We start from the raw sequence: 20,558 nt of genomic DNA, 5'->3' as shown, positions 1-20,558 counted from the left end.
GCTAACCTCCAATAAGTGTGTGCGGGAATTGAGCATTATTTTGTCATTGATGGGAATTGCATTATATTATGGAAGGCCTGGCACTATCGGGTGTCACATTTTAAGCTTAAAGTAAGAGGTTATTCAAAGTTGACGGTTACAGATCATGATATGGGCAGGATACCCACCAGCCAAGATTTCTAATTGCTTCACAAGACTTGCTGGTTTCTGCCCCTGAAACTCTAGGGATTACAGCTAAAATACACACCAGAGCTGAAAGGGACCCTAAGGGCAGCTTGATGTTTGTCAACCAGACATCCCAAGGTTAGCAGTGATAACATTTCAGTGTGGTTTTAAATCACCACCTGTGATATACTTGATGTGTAATGTAGCTCTCAATAGCCTGAATTCTAACTCAGTTGCTGCGCTGCAGTGGTGTAGCAAGGGTGGGGGGGTGGGGGTGGTCCGCCGCGGGTACACGCTGCTGGTTCCCTGCTCCCTCTGCCCCAGAACAGGTTACTTCCTGTTCCGGGGCAGAGGGAGCCAGCGGAGCCAACAGCCGCGCGGCTGCTCCCAGCAGCTATGAATGCACCCCGGGGGGGGGGGGGGTTTGATGCGCCGGAGGGGGGGGGGTCATTGCGCCGGGGGAGGGTCGTGCTGCACCCTGGGGAGACGCACGCCACTGCGCACACAGGGGGGGGGGGATGCACAGCAGCGATCCGCCCCGGATGGCAGCCGACCTAGGAACGCCACTGCTGTGCTGTGATATTAGGGACTCTTTCTCTTTAACTCTATAAAAATTACATTTCATCACTCTCAGCTGCTTAGAGTGTAATGCAGAGAAGAGTTCCAACTCCTTCCTGTTTAATTATTGTTTTGTTTATTTTTTTTATTTTACTTCTAGACCTAATTGTGTAAATGTATTGGTCACCACTACTCAGCTCATACCGGCCCTGGCTAAAGTCCTGCTGTATGGATTAGGGACCGTGTTTCCTATTGAAAATATTTACAGTGCAACGAAGACGGGTAAGAGCCACAAACTGACTATATCAGAATGTGAGGGGAAAGGAATGAACAGCTTGTAGCATCACAGGGCTGAGAACATTCTTGGCAGCCTTCCTGGCGGCCATTTGTATTGTTTCATGGCCTTGTGGCAAGAGATGGGAGGAGACCTGGGGTGTCAGATGAAGGATGAGACATGTAAGAAGGAAAAGGGGAGACAAAGACATGCAGTAGCTTAACAGTAGAGCTAACTGAATTACACTTGACCCAAATACAGTTGAGACACTGAGTAAAAGATATGGTATTAGTGCACATAGGGGATATGTTTATGATCTCATCTACCCTAACTGGTCAAGATCCAGAATGGAAGGCAAATGGGAAGAATGGATGAGACATAAGTACATAAGTAGTGCCATACTGGGAAAGACCAAAGGTCCATCTAGCCCAGCATCCTGTCACCGACAGTGGCCAATCCAGGTCAAGGGCACCTGGCACGCTCCCCAAACGTAAAAACATTCCAGACAAGTTATACCTAAAAATGCGGAATTTTTCCAAGTCCATTTAATAGCGGTCTATGGACTTGTCCTTTAGGAATCTATCTAACCCCTTTTTAAACTCCGTCAAGCTAACCGCCCGTACCACGTTCTCCGGCAACGAATTCCAGAGTCTAATTACACGTTGGGTGAAGAAAAATTTTCTCCGATTCGTTTTAAATTTACCACACTGTAGCTTCAACTCATGCCCTCTAGTCCTAGTATTTTGGATAGCGTGAACAGTCGCTTCACATCCACCCGATCCATTCCACTCATTATTTTATACACTTCTATCATATCTCCCCTCAGCCGTCTCTTCTCCAAGCTGAAAAGCCCTAGCCTTCTCAGCCTCTCTTCGTAGGAAAGTCGTCCCATCCCCACTATCATTTTCGTCGCCCTTCGCTGTACCTTTTCCAATTCTACTATATCTTTTTGAGATACGGAGACCAGTACTGAACACAATACTCCAGGTGCGGTCGCACCATGGAGCGATACAACGGCATTATAACATCCGCACACCTGGACTCCATACCCTTCCTAATAACACCCAACATTCTATTCGCTTTCCTAGCCGCAGCAGCACACTGAGCAGAAGGTTTCAACGTATCATCGACGACGACACCCAGATCCCTTTCTTGATCCGTAACTCCTAACGCGGAACCTTGCAAGACGTAGCTATAATTCGGGTTCCTCTTACCCACATGCATCACTTTGCACTTGTCAACATTGAACTTCATCTGCCACTTGCACGCCCATTCTCCCAGTCTCGCAAGGTCCTCCTGTAATCGTTCACATTCCTCCTGCGACTTGACGACCCTGAATAATTTTGTGTCATCGGCGAATTTAATTACCTCACTAGTTATTCCCATCTCTAGGTCATTTATAAATACATTAAAAAGCAACGGACCCAGCACAGACCCCTGCGGGACCCCACTAACTACCCTCCTCCACTGAGAATACTGGCCACGCAATCCTACTCTCTGCTTCCTATCTTTCAACCAGTTCTTAATCCATAATAATACCCTACCTCCGATTCCATGACTCTGCAATTTCTTTAGGAGTCTTTCGTGCGGCACTTTGTCAACGCCTTCTGAAAATCCAGATATACAATATCAACCGGCTCCCCATTGTCCACATGTTTGCTTACCCCCTCAAAAAAATGCATTAGATTGGTGAGGCAAGACTTCCCTTCACTAAATCCGTGCTGACTTTGTCTCATCAGTCCATGTTTTTGTATATGCTCTGTTGGTCCTTATCTGCTGTTCTCATATATTATTTATTAACCACCTTTATGAAGTTTCAAATGATAACTATAAATGGACCATAGAAGTTCCATGCAGTTGATGCTACTTTTGTCCGTTCACGGTTCTACGCCATAGTAAAACCACAATGGATTGGCTATAACAAGGCTTGTCTAGCCACCATACCGAAATGTAGTCAACAGGTTAAACAGATTGAACAATGAAGTTTGATTAGACCCAGTTTCTATCATTAACTCAATGCAAGGACTCCATTGGGTCCATTGATATACCATCTTGAAAAAAAAGCCATACGTTTCCGTTATTTTCCTGTTGTCTAGGAAACTGAGGGGCCCTTTTACTAAGCTGCAGTAAGCACTAGCAGGTGCTTACCGTGGGATGCAGTCAGGCATGCACTAACGGGGCATTGTCCAGGGAGTGGGTATTTCTACGCTAATTAGTTACTGCAATGACATTACCACGCACATTAGCTGAATAGTGCAGGATTATTGCTTGAATCCTTACCGCCTACATGATAACATAGTGAATGACGGCAGATAAAGACCAAAACGGTCCATCCAGTCTGCCCAACAGTCACATTCATTACCAATTCAAGATTAAATTAACAATGAATGTGAGCTTAGATACTTGATCATGGTCTTTCTTTGGTATTTCTGGGACACAGACAAGAGGTGTTGGTAAATGCTTACGTGGGCTGTTTGCTAAATGACAACATTAGCACATGGCCATTAATTAGGGTTACCATTCGTCCGGATTTCCCCGGACATGTCCTCTTTTTGAGGGCAAGTCCGGGGCGTCCGGCGGATTTTGCCCGCGCCCACGCTTGTCTGGATTTCTGGACAAACGTGGGTCCGGGCAGGCGCGTGCGTGCGGGCGATCGGCGCCGTGGGTCTGGTCTCCCGTCCCCTCCCCTTCCTTACCCTGTTCCCTGGTGGTCTAGTGACGTCTTCGGGGCAGGAAAGAGCCCCCTCTTTCCTGCCCAGAGCGCTGTCTATCATCCTTCTCGGTCTGGCTGGGGATTCAAAATGGCCGCCGAGAGTTGAACTCTCGCGAGGCCGCTTCAACTCTCGGTGGCCATTTTGAATCCCCAGCCAGACCGAGGAGGATGCAGCAGGCAAGGGCAGGCAGCGCTCCGGGCAGGAAAGAGGGGGCTCTTTCCTGCCCCGAAGAGAAGACGCTACTAGACCACCAGGGCTAGATAGTAAGTGAGGGGGGGGTATGTGACGGGGGGGGGGGGACTATGTGACGGGGGAGCGGGGAATAGGGGCGGAACGAGGACCCGAAGGGGGCGTGGCAGGGGGGGCGTGTCATGTGTCCTCTTTTTCAGAGGACACAAAATGGTAACCCTACCATTAATACAAAAATTGGAAAATAGGCCATTTTACTGCTGCAGTAAACATGGCCTTAGCACGCAGAAAAAGCCTGTGCCAAGGGCACTGTAGCCCCTTTTTACCACAGCTTAGTGAAAAGGACCCCTAAGCCGAATGGCTTCTGTCAAATTACATATAAATTAATATAAAATATCATTTTTATTTAATTGACTGTACTAGGATTGATCAGTTGATAGAAATGAGATGTGTGATGCGTGCAATAAGCTCTCTCATGTAAGGAGATCTGGGTACAGTTTAATGAATGCACCGGAAAATTTCTCAATACAAGCGCACTGCAGCTTGGTTGGGAAACAGGTAACATACGTTGTCCGCAGCTGGTTTGGTAAATAGGAGTGTGATTAATTGAGTGGAAATGGGGTGCAGCCATTGTCCCTCAACGATAGCCAACCCTCAATTTCTGCCAGAAAAAAAAAAATGTACATTTCCACTTGTTCTTATGAGGATGAGAGGTAGTCGGCGAAAATATTCTGTTTCATTTTGGGGCTTTTTCTGTCTTTTCAAATTTTATTTTGTCATTTCTCTAGCATATGCTAAAAGCATTAGCGTGCACTAAACATTTTTAGACTGCACTTAGAGAGATCTATTTACTGAAGTGTGACAAGGTTTTGCATTTGTATAGAGTAATTTCATAACCTTTACGCTAACTGTTAGGGGTGTTACGGTGGAAGGCTGCCATGCCATTAACTCAGAGAAAACCTCCCTACACATATTAACAGCTATACAATGCAGTTAGCTTAGGCCTTTTGAGATAGTGTTAATAGTTAATGAGCAATTAACAACCTCCATGTTGGTGGTGACTGTATTCATGCCCCAAAATGGCATTATCTGTGTTAGCTCTATCAAAACCTGGCAAAAAGGCCCCTTAAAACTGCAGCAGGTATACAATGACATGGAGCAAAGCACATCCCTAGTCATGTCATATAAAGCAATCATCACACAGCAACAGGGCCGCTGAGAGAGGGAGGGGGGGGGGCAAAATTCCCCGGGCCCGGGCCTCCAAGGGGGGCCCGGCGCCGGGGTCAGGCCGCCGGCACTGCAGTCCCCGGTCTCACCTGCCTGGCTCCGGGCACCCTTCATTCAAAGCGGCAGTCGCAGTTCGCGTCTCTTCTGGCCTTCCCTCCCCATGTCCAGCCCTCGCGGAAACCGGAAGTTACATCAGATGAGGGCGGGACACAGGGAGGGAAGACCAGAAGAGATGCGATCTGCGACTGCCGCTTTGAACGAAGGGGGCCCGTAGCCGTGGAGGCAGGCAGGTGAGACCGCGGACTGCAGCGGCTGGGGGAGCAATGGGGGGCAGCAGCGTTGGGGGGGGGGGGTGGAGGTGGGGAGGCCTTGCCCCGGGCCCGGCCTAGTCTCTTGGCGGCCCTGCAAAGCAAAGCCTGCAACTTAAAAGTAAAAGGCACTGGTCATATGTGGACTAGAGAAATCACCCCATTTGTCTTCTTTATTCTGCACCTGTGAAGACATTGTCCATTTTCTTTTCTAGGGAAGGAGAACTGCTTTGAAAGAATAATGCAGAGATTTGGAAGGAAGGCTGTGTATGTTGTAATAGGAGATGGCGTTGAAGAGGAACAAGGAGCAAAAAAAGTAAATTTATACATTTCCATTTTTAAATCAACCTTTCTTTTGCTGAGCTTTCTTCCTTGTGCTGCATCCGTTCTTGTGACGGTGGCCCCCCTCATACTCAGCTGTATCCTGACTTGTTATTCTCTTGTGAACACACCTATTTTTTTCAGTTTAAAATGACTTGCTTACGATTGGTGGAAGGTAGGAGTATCGCAAGTCTAAAACAAAGAGAGGTGGTCAAGGAAGGGATGGAAAATCAACCTGAGGTTAAATGTGAAGCCAACAGCATTATTCTCAGATATCCAGGGCCAGGCCCTGTACGGGCTCAGGCCTTGAAGATCCGGTTTATAGCCACTTAAGTCCACATTCAGAATGTAACCAGCCATGGGTTACCCCATAAAGGTAGGACTGTGTTTTATGCAGTTAGTCTGGCTGGTTAAGTACTGAATATCACCACTTAATGGGCCAAGTGCTGACTCAGCCTTGGAACGACCCCCAAATAGCTGGCTTTTCACTTAGGCGCCAACTGCTTAAATGCCGCTGAAAATTAGCGGATAGGCCACAACAAGCAATTTTAATCAATCAGTGGCCGGTTAAATCATTTTGAATAGCGACCAGCTGGTTTTTAACAAAGGCTTTATTGTGGAAAGAACCCAACACAGCCCGGTTTCAGCAGTATTGTCTGCATCAGGGGTCTATAACATAAAAATATCAAAAAAATATGTACACTTTATGGTTATTAAAATTTTATTTACTTATATCATTTATAACCTGCCTATTAACTAGGCGAGGAACAAAATACACACATAATAAATTATATAAAACATGGTAAACAACAAACATATTACAAATCATATATGAACTCTAAAACTAAAAACAGACATCAAAATAAATCCTTTTATTTTATTTTTGTTACATTTGTACCCCACGCTTTCCCACTCATGGCAGGCTCAATGCAGCTTACATGGGGCAATGGAGGGTTAAGTGACTTGCCAGAGTCACAAGGAGCTGCCTGTGCCTGAAGTGGGAATCGAACTCAGTTACAGAATTTAATATGGCAGCATCATAGAACCAGTCCCAAGTCACCTTATTCCATAAAGGTTTGAACAAACAAAAGGGTTTTCAACTTTCTTCTATATTCAGTAACAGATTTATTTATAAAATTCATATTCCACCTGATCCTAAGTGGGTAACAATATAACATTCACAATTTCGTATAGAATACAAACAATAACAAGCAACCAGAAACTTTAAAAAGTCTTGCCAGGCCTGAACAAATAAGCGAGTCTTCAGAAACGTCTTAAGATGTCCAGCATTAGTAGTACAGTAACATAGAAAGCTAGGTAGGACATTCCCCAGTCCAGGACTGAAAAGGCTGCTGCCTGTGTGCAAGCATACTGCACGCTTGTAAATGAGTCAATTGTCAGTTTTTATGAAGTCAGATGTCAACCCTCTTGCAGATACAAACAACTTGATCACAGACCGCAAATACCAGGCAATTTTACCATAAAATGGTTCATCCTATATTGCACAGGCATAGGGTTACCATATTTTGTCCCCCCCAAAAGGAGGACACATGCCCCGCCCCACCAAACACCCCCACCCCCTGCCACAACCTTGCTCCGCCCCCTGCCACATACCCCGTCGCCCCCCCTCCCCTTACCTTACTACTGCCCTGGTGGTCTAGTGACCTTTTCGGGGCAGGAAAGAGCCCCCTCTTTCCTGTCCGGAGTTCTGCCCTCCATGCATCCTTCCTGTTGCTGATCCTTGGCGCCGATTCAAAATGGCCACCGAGAGTTGAAGTCTCGCAAGGCTTCATTCTGTTTCTGTGAGTCTGACGTCCTGCACGTAGAACGTGCAGGACGTCTGACTTAGAAACAGAACGAAGGAAGAAGAAGACCTCAAAGGTAGGCAACGGGCGGGGGAGGGGGGTCGAGATGGTCGGCGGCGAGGGGAGGTCAGAGTTGGTGATGGTGGCGGGGGGGGGTGGGGTTCGGCAATGGCGGGGGGGGACTAAAATGTGCCTCCTCACCTCGGGCTCTGGACCCCCCTCCTGCCGAAGTCTGGCTACACCCCTGCTTCATTAGCATGCTAAATGCATTAGCGCATCTTAGTAAAAAAAAACCTTTTGCCTGAACGCAGTTGATAACTCACATGTACAAATGGGATCTACTTTGTGCTGATAATAAACTACTTGAAATTAACTTCCAATACTGCACAAAAGTAATTCAAAAAATAAGGATAAGAATAAAGTCACTTAACTAGCCTGAGTAACATATTAATCGATCTAGGACTCAACATAAGAACAGATGGTTCACAGTAGGCTCAGGCAGACTTCATCATGTGACACAGAAGCATCCACCTGCACAAGTGTTGCCACTAAAGAATTCTTTTGCTCCATTACAGCACTGTAATGCTCCTGAAAATAGAACTGAAGCAGAGGAAAAAGCAATAAAGTTGGAACAAAAATACATGAAGGTACCCAAAGTGAAAAGACACCCCCAAATCACTAATGTTGAAACACAGACCAAGAAATATAGGTGGAAAGTGATGGCCACAAATGCTCGTAGTCTAAGCAATAAAGTTCATGACCTTCAAGCCCTGATGTTGGAGGCAGACTTAGATGTTATTGCAATCACAGAGACGTGGCTCAACAGTTCCCACGAATGGGATGCAACCATACCAGGCTATAATCTATTTAGGAAGGATAGAGAGGGTCGTAAAGGTGGAGGAGTAGCTCTGTATGTGAGGAATGATATCATGGCAACTGAAATGACAGGGACCTGGGGAAAAGAAGAAGCGATATGGATCACCTTAAAAAGAGAGGATAGAACCTCTGTCCACGTGGGTGTTGTCTACAGACCCCCCACACAATTAGAGGAACTAGATAAAGATCTGATTGCAGATATTCAAAAATTAAGAAAGAAAAAAGAGGTTCTGTTGATGGGAGATTTCAATCTGCCGGATGTAGATTGGAAGGTTCCGTCTGCCAAATCGGAAAGAAGTAGAGAGATCGTGGATGCTTTCCAAAGTGCTCTGCTCAGACAGATGGTGACGGAACCCACGAGGGAGGGAGCGATGCTGGATCTGGTGCTCACAAATGGGGATATTGTGTCAAATGTGCGAGTGTGTGCACACCTGGGAAGCAGTGATCATCAAACTGTTTGCTTTGATATAACGGCTGAAGTGGAGGGCGGCCACTCTAAACTCAAAGTCCTGGATTTCAAGCGTGCTGACTTTAGTAAAATGGGGGAATACCTGAGGAAGGAGATGATGGGCTGGGAGGACGAACATGAAGTGGAAGGTCTGTGGTCCAGGCTGAAAGAAACAATAAATAGGGCCACAGACCTTTATGTAAGGAGAGTAAATAAAAGCAAGAGGAAAAGGAAACCGATATGGTTCTCCAAGCAAGTAGCTGAGAAAATAAAGGCTAAAGAGTTGGCGTTCCAGAAATATAGAAAATCTCAAGAAGAGGAATACCGGATGAAGCTGAAAGAAGCCAAGAGAGAGGTACGTCTGGCGAAGGCGCAAGCGGAAGAACAAATGGCTAGAAATATAAGGAGGGGCGACAAAAATTTCTTCAGGTATATTAGTGAAAGAAGAATGACTAAAAAGGGAATTGTGAGACTAAAAGATACAGTGAACCCGCTATGTAGATAATGATGACAAAAAAGCCAATTTGCTAAATAGATACTTTTGTTCGGTTTTCACTGAAGAAAATCCTGGAGAAGGACCGCGAGGGACTGGCAAAAGTACACCTGAGAATGGAATGGATATAGCACCGTTCATGGAAGAGAGTGTGTATCAACAACTTGGAAAGCTAAAGGTGGACAAAGCCATGGGACCGGACGGGATCCACCCCAGAATATTGAGGGAGCTCAGAGAGGTCCTGGCGGGTCCTCTTAAAGATTTGTTTAATAAATCCTTGGAGACGGGAGAGGTTCCGAGGGACTGGAGAACAGTGGAGGTGGTACCTCTTCAGAAAAGTGGTGATAGGGAAGAAGCTGGAAACTACAGGCCGGTAAGCCTCACTTCGGTTATTGGAAAAGTAATGGAAGCCATGCTGAAGGAAAGGATAGTGAATTTCCTAGAAGCCAACAAGCTGCAAGATCCGAGACAACATGGTTTTACCAGAGGGAAATCGTGCCAAACGAATCTCATTGAATTCTTTGATTGGGTAACTGGAGAATTGAATCATCGACGTGCTATAGAAGTAATCTACTTAGATTTTAGCAAAGCTTTTGACACGGTTCCTCACAGGAGGCTCTTAAATAAACTAGATGGGCTGAAGATAGGTCCCGAAGTGGTGAACTGGATTAGGAACTGGTTGACGGACAGACGACAGAGGGTGGTGGTAAATGGAGTTCGCTCGGAGGCGGGAAAGGTGAGTAGCGGAGTGCCTCAGGGATCGGTTCTGGGGCCGATTCTGTTCAATATATTTGTGAGTGACATTGCCGAAGGGTTAGAAGGTAAAGTTTGCCTATTTGCAGATGATACTAAGATTTGCAACAGAGTGGACACCCGGGAGGGAGTGGAAAGCATGAAAAGGGATCTGAGGACGCTAGAAGAATGGTCTAAGGTTTGGCAATTAAAATTCAATGCGAAGAAATGCAAAGTGATGCATTTAGGGAGTAGAAACCCACGAGAGACGTATGTGTTAGGCGGTGAGAGTCTGATAGGTACTGAGGGGGAGAGGGATCTTGGGGTGATAGTATCCGAGGATCTGAAGGCGACGAAACAGTGTGACAAGGCGGTGGCCGTAGTGAGAAGGTTGCTAGGCTGTATAGAGAGAGGTGTGATCAGCAGAAGAAAGGAAGTGTTGATGCCCCTGTACAAGTCGTTGGTGAGGCCCCACCTGGAGTATTGTGTTCAGTTTTGGAGGCCGTACCTTGCGAAGGATGTTAAAAAAATGGAAGCAGTGCAAAGAAAAGCTACGAGAATGGTATGGGATTTGCGTTCCAAGACGTATGAGCAGAGACTTGCTGACCTGAACATGTATACCCTGGAGGAAAGGAGGAACAGGGGTGATATGATACAGACGTTCAAATACTTGAAAGGTATTAATCCGCAAAAAAATCTTTTCTGGAGACGGGAAGGCAGTAGAACGAGAGGACATGAAATGAGATTGAAGGGGGGCAGACTCAAAAAAGATGTCAGGAAGTATTTTTTCACGGATAGGGTGGTGGATGCTTGGAATGCCCTCCCGCGGGAGGTGGTGGAGATGAAAACGGTAACGGAATTCAAACATGCGTGGGATGTGCATAAAGGAATCCTGTGCAGCAGGAATGGATCCTCAGAAGCTTAGCCGAAATTGGGTGGCGGAGCAGGTGGGGGAAGAGAGGTTGGTGGTTGGGAGGCAAGGATAGTGGAGGGCAGACTTATACGGTCCGTGCCAGAGCCGGTGATGGGAGGCGGGACTGGTAGTTGGGAGGCGGGAAATACTGCTGGGCAGACTTGTACGGTCTGTGCCCTGAAAAAGGCAAGTACAAATCAAGGTAAGGTATACACGAGTTTATCTTGTTGGGCAGACTGGATGGACCATGCAGGTCTTTTTCTGCCGTCATCTACTATGTTACTATGTAATCGGAGCTATGAGGCATTTCCCTTTTATTGAATAATCTTGTGCTAAAGGGAAAGGGTATTTCAACTTTCAGTGGTTACAATCAAAGTGGTTTACATATTGTACACAGGTACTTTATTTTGTAGCTGGGTCAGTAGAGGGATAATTGACTTGCCCAAAGTCACAAGGAGATGCAATGGGATTTGAACCCAGTTTCCCAGGATCAAAGTCCACTGCAGTAACCACTAGGCTACTCCTCCACTAGCAACATTCCATGTAGAATCTCCAATAGTAGCAACATTCCATGTAGAATCTTAATTAGTAGCAACAGAACCTCAAATAGCAGCAACATTCCAGAATCTCAGATGGTAGAAACAGCAACATTCCATGTAGAATCTCAAACAGGGAAAGGGAAATGAGACTTGATATACTGCCTTTCTATGTTTTTTGCAACTACATTCAAAGCAGTTTACATAGTATATACAGGTACTTCTTTGTACCTGGGGCAATGGCGGGTTAAGTGACTTGCCCAGAGTCACAAGGAGCTGCAGTGGGAATTGAACCCAGTTCCCCAGGCCACTGCACTAACCATTAGGCTATTCCACTCCCAATGTGAGTACATGTGTAAATATAACAGTACAGGCAAACAAGGACTCTTACCTTAATCACCATCATCATCCTCTCTGCTGAGGCAGCACTGAAAAGGGAGGGGGGAGGTTCAGGCAGCAGATCGCTTCAGCTGGCAGGACTTGGGCACCCCTGAGAGCCATTTAAGGGTGCTGCAAGTTTTGGAGGGGGCTTGGGCCCCTGTGGCTACACCACTCATCTGCACAATTTAGCAGATGTAAATGTGTGGGGGTACTTTCCACGGGCTATTTTTCAAAGTTAAAATGCATACTTGGCAACTCCTGCAATGTCCATAAAATGATAAAGTACATACGTATTTTTCACAAAGACAGGCAGTTAAAAAGTACCTCCAAAGGGGGAGGGGGTTCTATTATCCTGATGATGTCACTGATAATTTGGTAATGCTCCATCCCCAGTCAAAGACGTTTACCCAGCGAACAGAGTTCACGGGGAGGAGTGTAGGGAGAGATGAGAGCGGAACGGTACTGAGGAGCTTCGGAGTGGATGCACTTGTAGGTCAAAAGGAGAAGTTTGAACCGTATGCGGAAGCAGATAGGGAGCCAGTGAAGCGACTTGAGGAGAGGGCTAACGTGAGTATAGCGACTCTGGCGGAATATAAGACGCGCAGCTCCCTCACCTAACTCCCGGCTCCGTTCCTTCTATCTCGCTGCTCCCTATGCCTGGAATAGACTCCCTGAGCCAGTACGTCAGGCTCAGTCTCTGGCTGTCTTCAAGTCTAGGCTTAAAGCCCACCTCTTTGCTACTGCTTTCGACTCCTAACCATGACTCTCTTACTCAACACCCTCACTTATCACCCCTACCAATGCAATTTCCTCACCCCTAGCTGTCTGTTCGTCTGTCCAATTTAGATTGTAAGCTCTGTTGAGCAGGGACTGTCTTTTCATGTTAATTTGTACAGCGCTGCGTAAGTCTAGTAGCGCTATAGAAATGTTTAATAGTAGTAGTAGTAGTAGTAGTCAAAGACGTGATCCATCTGCTATTCCAGGGCTGGGCAATCTGTAACCCACAAGACCACGGGAAATATACACAGAAAACAACATCATTAAGCAGAGTTCTGAGAATTTTAAATATTTTTTTAGAATAGCCACTCCAGTAGGTCGTTTCCATCATTTTTTAAAATGTCATGTATTTATCACAGGTGATCTATGGAGCTTTGTGCATTTCCGACATTACATAATGTTGCAGCCTGCAAGGGACAGTACAGCTCTTGATGTATACTATAAAGGTTGCCCTCCCCTGCTGTATTCAGAGTTTGGTTCATTTTAAGACCCTTCCAGGACCCACTCCTCTTGCATGGAAGGCTTTGTGTTTAATAGAGCTGCATTGCACTTCAAAGGTAGCAAAAAAAAAAAAAAAAACCCAGACAATTGCATCAAAGGATGGCAAAGTTTGCTTGAAGTATGAAACAGCAGCAGGGTTCAGTGATTATGCACAGACAGGGTTAAAGAAGCCTCCTGCTGGTGGCTCCTGGCTTCACCCATTAGTGGCAATGCTTTCTTTACTGAGCCTGTCACAGCCTGTGATGGATGTTGATCATTAGTTAAGGCTCTTGCACACCTGAGCTTCATTATATATGGGAAAAGAGAAACTTTCGCTGTTTTGCCCACAGCACTGATAATATCTTAGTTTTAGCCACTCATTTTTCTCCACCTGTCTGAAAGTGATGAATCTCTTCCAGGTCCACATTTGGTCTACAGATTTGTCTTAATGAAAAGAATAGAAAGAAAGCAAAGAAATTAAAATAGAAACAGAAAAAATCTTAAAGCTGTGAGAAAAGAATATTTTTTATGTTTAAACATTTTTATTGAAAAGAAACAGAACAAATCAGCAAATTACTTGTTGTTTTCTTAATCTTTATATCAATATCCAGAAAATCTAAAGATAATACAATAGCATCCCCTCCCCACCACCGTCTCCCTGAACAGTACAGGAAGCAGTCTCAAAAATTAAAAATTTTAAATGTTGAAAGTGAAATAACACCAGAAGGTAGCTGTCACCAAACGCCTAGCCACCTGCCTGGGGCCAACCCTGCGGCCATCTGGAGGGTCTGTCTCCAGCACAGCTCAGGTCCACCTGCACCTGCTACTTGTGTTATACACTAGCAACTTCCTCCCAACGACTGGGTCATAACCGCCTCTGGGCGAGTCTCCCGCTCTCAAATTATCCCCATAGTAACATAGTAGATGACGGCAGAAAAAGACCTGCATGGTCCATCCAGTCTGCCCAAGATAAACTCATATGTGTATACCGTACCTTGAATTTGTACCTGTCTTTTTCAGGGCACAGACCGTATAAGTCTGCCCAGCAGTATTTCCCGCCTCCCAACCACCAGTCCCGCCTCCCATCACCAGCTCTGGTACAGACCGTATAAGTCTGCCCTCCCCTATCCTAGCCTCCCAGTGATTTCTAGGTTAATTGAGGCCACACTCCCAGTGGTCCCACAGTTCCCAGAAAGCACTCACAGACCCAACACAGAAACCACCAGGATTCTTAGTCCAGGACATCAGAGCCAATAACTAATAGGTTTATTGTCACAAGATTTGAACAGTGAACCATATAAAACAGATGGAAAATTAACAGGTAAAACAAACAGGAATTAAAACTATCTTACACTTTTGTTCATGACCTGAAAAGTGCCTGAGAAGCTTCAGGACATCTAACTGCTCACAAGTCTGAACAGGGCATTAGATCGGAGATGTTTACCTCTGTGCTTCCTAGCTAAGACTAAAAAAATTACCTCACAGCATAGGTGAGAACAAAAACAAACTGTCTTTTTTTTTTTTTCACTGTATCAGAAATGACAATCGCCATCTGCTGGCCAGTTAGCAGAAATACATATCATCAGTAAAATAATACAGATCATAGGCTTAGAAACCTACTGTTTTGTCACAGTAGCCTACAGGAGGATCAGATGTGAAGTACTGATGTACACAAGCAAAAAAAAAATGTTTTGGTTTAACACATGCTATATACTGTTTGAATGTGCACTAATTGACAAAGAATGTTAAGTTAGTGTGCTTTAAATCACTTTGAGGCCCTGTTTGCACCTGTTAAGTGTTATATTTATTTTTTTGAAGGGGACATGTCATGGGCGGAAAATGGGCATGAATACATTACCCAGATAGTGGCAGGGATTGACTGACCATTCAGGCAACTGGGCAGTGGCCGAGGACCCAGAGCAGTGGGGGGCCCAGTATTTCCCCTTCCATGTGCCCAACATCCCTTTCTCCCCCACTTCATCCCCAGGTTCAGGACACCCCCTCTCCCACCTGGAGCGAGAAGAGAGCTTTGAATCCAAAAGGTAAGGAGGAGGAGAAGAAGAAACAGAGTCCACAGTTACTATCCTGAGGCCTGGTCTGCTGACGCCTGCACTTCCATCTGCCATGGCACACCCTTGCAGAAGAAGGAAGTTACCAGAATGGGGGGGGGGGGGGGGGGGCGTGCCGCACAGAGAGAAGTTTCCTTCTGGAAGCTGTTTTATTTCTCCAGGTGTGTGTGTGTGTGGGGGGGGGGGGGGGTTCGGAGACAGGAGCATGGGAGGAGGAGAGAGAAGGGACATCCTGGGTCCGGTCCCTGATGGGATAAGATATTGGGGGGGGGGGGGGGGGGGAAATGATCCTTATTGCCCAGGGACCCAGATCAGAGTCTTTCCCCTGGCTAGCACGTGCTAACTAGTTAACATGTCCATAATTCAGGAGGCACTAAGAACTCCTGTATTAAGTCAGCGTGATTCTGCTGGCACGTTAATGTCAGCGTACTAGGTGAATAGTTGTTCCATACCCATTATCCGCCCATGATGCTCTCTCTCCAAAATTAAATAAATAAATAATGCAGACTGCAAAACTAAGGCAAAAAGCTTTACTGTGTAAGGCCTTCATTAGGGCCATTTTTCCTGCGTTAAGTGCATGTTATCGCTTAGCACAGTTCTAAAGAACCTCTTAAGACTGTAAGTCCTCCAGGAACAGGGAAATACCTTATGCTACCTGAATGTAACATGCCTTGAACTACTGAGAAAGATTAGAGCTAAATACCTCTTTCTTCATTCCAGCACAACATGCCATTCTGGAGGATTTCCTGCCATGCCGATCTGGAGGCTTTACGACATGCTCTGGATCTTGAGTACTTGTAGCAGGATCTGCTGCTCTCCAGTGACTGGGTCTCCCCACGTGCACAGACGTTTGATGAACGTATTCTCCTGAAGCGCGAGAGGGACATATAAAAAGTGGATTTATACATGCCGTAACTTTCTCCTTGTTCATCCTCTGGCAGTGCTGCAGAAAGACGTTCTTAGCAATGTGCCCCAAACCTGCAGCATGGCAAGACTTCCTTTTTAATTAAAAAAAAAAAAAAAAAAAGATAAAAAGCTTAACCCTGTGGTTCTGGCAACTTTTATTATTTAACTGGACTGCAGTGCAAAGGATTTTGCCACTTGAACTATTTATAGGCACCCAGCCTTTTTCAAGGTCTGGTTCTGCTCGTTAGCTTTTCTGGCTTTGTGGATAGGGGATGAACCTGTTCTTGGTCCTCTGGACATACTCACTGGACAACAGATTCTACATTATGCTGGACTTGTTGAAAATAAGAGTGAAATAGTTGAAAAAATTTTTTTTGTATTTTTTTTTTTAATTTATAAATTACTCTCATTATTCTGGTATTAAGCTTGTCTACCTTGTGCTTTTTAATTGTTGGAGAGGGAGAGTTATATACTGTTCTAATTTAATTAGCTTCTCCAAGACAATCTCTGGGGACAATCATGGTGTGTACATTTGTAACGATAACTGTTAGGACAACCCTGTAATAATGTTTATAAACTTACACTGATGGTATGTGGACTGCACATGTAATCTATACTGTGCCTTAAGCTGCCATCTTTTTTTTGGGGGGGGGGAGGGGGGATACAATACATTGTCAGGAATGAAAGGCATTAAATAAAAACCAAGTTTACATTTTGGGGGAATGTAATCTGTGATTTGTATTCTCTTCATATGTCAAAAACATTTGGTTTTCAGAAATATTGCTTGTCATATAAACCATATGGAAAACCCCAAGGTGTAGTGTAGCTTCCTGCTTGGCTGGAGCATCTGGGCAATTCTCTGAGCCGTTCCAATGTACCTGAACGGGAGTGGGAAAATTACCTTCACGTGCACCCAAAGATGAGCTGGTGCACGCTCGGACAGTGGATTTGCTAATGGCAAAAATACAGCCGCTCCAAGGACTTCAGAATGGCTAAGTATGATCGTTTGCAATAGCTCTCCGCAGAAAGATAAGCTGTGAAGAACTGGGTTAACATCGGCGCAGCCAACACCAGGCCTAACAAGAAGCAGGGCCGTGCAAACACAGTATGCATGGTAAGCGCCGCAGGGGGGAGCCTGCCTTCAAGGGCGCCGCGCCGTCAAGCTGTATTTTTTAAAAAACGTACTCCTCCGCTCCATCCCCGATTCCCCGGCGCTTTAAATTTACCTCGCTCCGCCTCCGACGTCTGCACAGCGTTAGTGAAAGCGCTGCCTGTCTGACGTCTCTCCACCAGCCTTCCCTTCGCTTGTTTGTTCCCTCTTTGTCCCGCCCTCAAGGAAATGACGTCAGAAGAAGGCGGGACACAGAGGGAACGAACGAGCGAAGGGAAGGCTGGTGGACAGACGTCAGACAGGCAGTGCTTTCACTGATGCTGCGCAGATGCCGGAGGCGGAGAGAGGTAAATAAAGCGCCGGGGAATCGGGGATGGAGCGGAGGAGGCTCAGGCCAAGCCCAGCCATTTCCTCCATCGCGCCCCAGATGTGCCTTGGAGCCAAGGCAGGTCCAGGGGGGGGGGGGGTGTGCGTGCGTGCGTGTGCATGCCAACTGATAGTCTGCAGGGGGGCGCTACAGACCCTAGGCACGGCCCTAACAGGAAGGCTACGGCACCATAATCTGCAATGTTTTGCCATAGCCTTCCTGTTAGGCCTGGTAATGCTTAGATCCCTTATGTATCATGCTAGTACAGGGCTGTAACCTAGTCAGGTTTTCAGGATTTCCCCTCAATGAATATTCATGAGATTTATTTGCATACAGTGAAGGCAGAGCATACAAATAGATCTCATGCATATTCATTGGGGAAATCCTGAAAACCCAAGTGGGTTTTGACCTTCAAGGACTGAGATTGCCCACCCCTGTTCTAGTACAATGCCACTGTACAATTCTTTGCCCCTTCAGTATGTAACTGTACTTGTGATGCTAATAATTCCATGTCTAATATTTGCAAAATTCATGAGCTGAGTAGATGGTCAAATAGCTGTTGATACGTAACTTGTGGCATCTTTCTGACTCCAGAGGCTGCTGGCTCAGTCATTTTGGGATGGACACCAGTGGATCATTATTCAGCACGGTGGTTTTCAACCTAATTCTCTGCGACCACCTGGCCACTCAGGTTTTCAGGATATGCACATGAATATACATGAGAGATTTTCATACGCTGCCTTCTTGGTATGCAAATATCTCTCACGCATATTCATTGTGCATATCCTGAAAACCTGGGAACGAAGGAAGGCTTGACAAACCCCAGGATCGAAACAATTAGAATGTATTACTTAAAATTTATATACAAACAGTGTAAGAAACATTCATGTGCGCATTTGAATAAAAGTCCAATAATGTACATTAAAGTAAATCTACTGAAAGTCCAATAGCTGGGATCTTGCCAGGTATATGTGACCTGGATTGGCCACTGTTGAAACAGGATGCTGGGCTTGATGGACCTTTGGTCTGTCCCAGTATGGCAACACTTATGTACTTGGGATTCTGAATGGAATCTTGCTACTCTTTGGGGTTCTACATGGAATGTTGCTACACTTTGAAATTCCGCATGGAATCTTGTTATTCTTTAGAATTCTAGAATCTTGCTACTCTTTGGGGTTCTACATAGAATGTTGCTACTATTTAGGTTTCTGCCAGGTACTTGTGACCTGGAGTGGCCACTGTTGAAACAGGATGCTGGGCTTGTTGGACCTTTGATCTGTCACAATATGGCAATACTTATGTAGTTTATGTTGTAATTGATGTCAAAGTTCAAGACTCAACATGGTCATGTTTCGGCATATGACGTGCCTGCTTCAGGGTTCTTTTGGTAAAATAACATAAAAGACTACTTTAAAATAGAGGTATAACAATCAAGTCTCACGCGTTGGCACTTTCTACCTTTGGTACCACAGTCCTTGCTTATTGAACAGTACCGTTTCTCTATCTGTGCATTTAGAGATGCAAGGTCTTTTTAAAGACCTCTATTTTTAAGCAGTCTTTTATGCACATTACTGGACTTTTATTCTAATGTGCACATGAATTTATTTATTTATTTGTTGCATTTGTATCCCACATTTTCCCACATATTTGCAGGCTCAATATGGCTTACAATGTTCCGTCATGGCATTCGCCATTTCTGAGTGAAAAATACAACTGGTGTTTTGTAAAGAACAAGGATGTCAAATAGAATTAAGCAAACATATATAAAAAGAGAGTATTCAGAATATAAGGTTAAGTGGTGATCTGTTACAATACAATTATGGATCATTATGGTATGCCGTGTTGAAGAAATAAGTCTTCAGAGATTTATGAAAGTTGGGTAGTTTGTGAATTGTTTTTAAGTTAAGTGGCAATGCATTCCACAATTTCGTGTTCACGTAAGAAAAGTTGGACGCATTTGTTAGTCTGTATTTTAATCCTTTACAGCTGGGGAAATGCAGATTAAGGAATGCTTATCTTACATTGTTTTTATATAAATTTTAAGTAATAAGTTTTAATTGTTTCGTTCCTGGGGTTTGTCAAGCCTTTCTTCGTTCCCACTTTTTTGTGTATTGTTATTTGTCCCTTGGGACTTCCTCTATTCAGTTACCTTTTGGTTTCTATCCTGAAAACCTGACAGGCCAGGTGGTCCCTGAGGACTGGGTTGAAAAACTACTGATTCAGCATGTCTCCTAATTTTATTTTATTCATAAGCAGGGGTTAACCCAGTCAGGTTTTCAGGATATCTGCAATACCTATGCATGAGATAAATTTGCATGCCCTACCTCCATCATATTCATTGTGAGTATCCTGAAAACTTGACTGGGTAGATTGTGTCTTGAGGACTGAGTTAAGAACCCCTGGTCGCCGTATCTCAAAAAAGAGATAGTGGAATTAGAAAAGGTGCAGAGAAGGGCAACGAAAATGATAAAGGGGATGGGATGACTTCCCTATGAGGAAAGGCGGCTGAGGGGAGATATGATAGAGGTCTATAAAATAATGAGTGGAGTTGAATGGGTAGATGTGAAGCATCTGTTTACGCTTTCCAAAAATACTAGGAATAGGGGGCATGCGATGAAGCTACAAGATAGTACATTTAAAATGAACCAGAGAAAATGACATTTAAAACGAACCAGAGAAAATGTTTCTTCACTCAATGTGTAATTAAACTCTGTAATTCGTTGCCAGAGAATGTGGTAAAGGCGGTTAGCTTAGCGGAGTTTTAAAAAGGTTTGGACGGCTTCCTAAAGGAAAAGTCCATAGACCGTTATTAAATGGACTTGGGGAAAATCCACTATTTCTGGGATAAGCAGTATAAAATGTTTTATACATTTTTGGGATCTTTCCAGGTATTTGTGATCTGAATTGG

At 45.0% G+C, this 20,558-nt stretch overlaps 1 protein-coding gene across 2 annotated transcripts in view; it reads left to right on the top strand.

Moving 5' to 3' along the window:
- Window positions 1-16,795, top strand: part of EYA2 (EYA transcriptional coactivator and phosphatase 2) — a 298,678-nt gene extending 281,883 nt beyond the window's left edge. Inside the window, exons 13-15 of one of the 2 annotated variants that reach the window (XM_030212906.1) lie at window positions 884-1,005; window positions 5,651-5,751; window positions 15,987-16,795. In XM_030212906.1, coding sequence (XP_030068766.1) covers window positions 884-1,005; window positions 5,651-5,751; window positions 15,987-16,067 — 304 coding nt within the window. In that variant the 3' untranslated portion in view covers window positions 16,068-16,795. The remainder of the gene's footprint in view (window positions 1-883; window positions 1,006-5,650; window positions 5,752-15,986) is intronic. The other variant, XM_030212905.1, reaches the window with a different exon arrangement.
- The last annotated feature ends 3,763 nt before the right edge of the window (window positions 16,796-20,558 follow it).

Source organism: Microcaecilia unicolor, chromosome 8, assembly GCF_901765095.1.
Source record: "Microcaecilia unicolor chromosome 8, aMicUni1.1, whole genome shotgun sequence".
NCBI lineage: Eukaryota > Metazoa > Chordata > Amphibia > Gymnophiona > Siphonopidae > Microcaecilia > Microcaecilia unicolor.
This window is presented reverse-complemented; position numbering and strand designations above follow the sequence as displayed.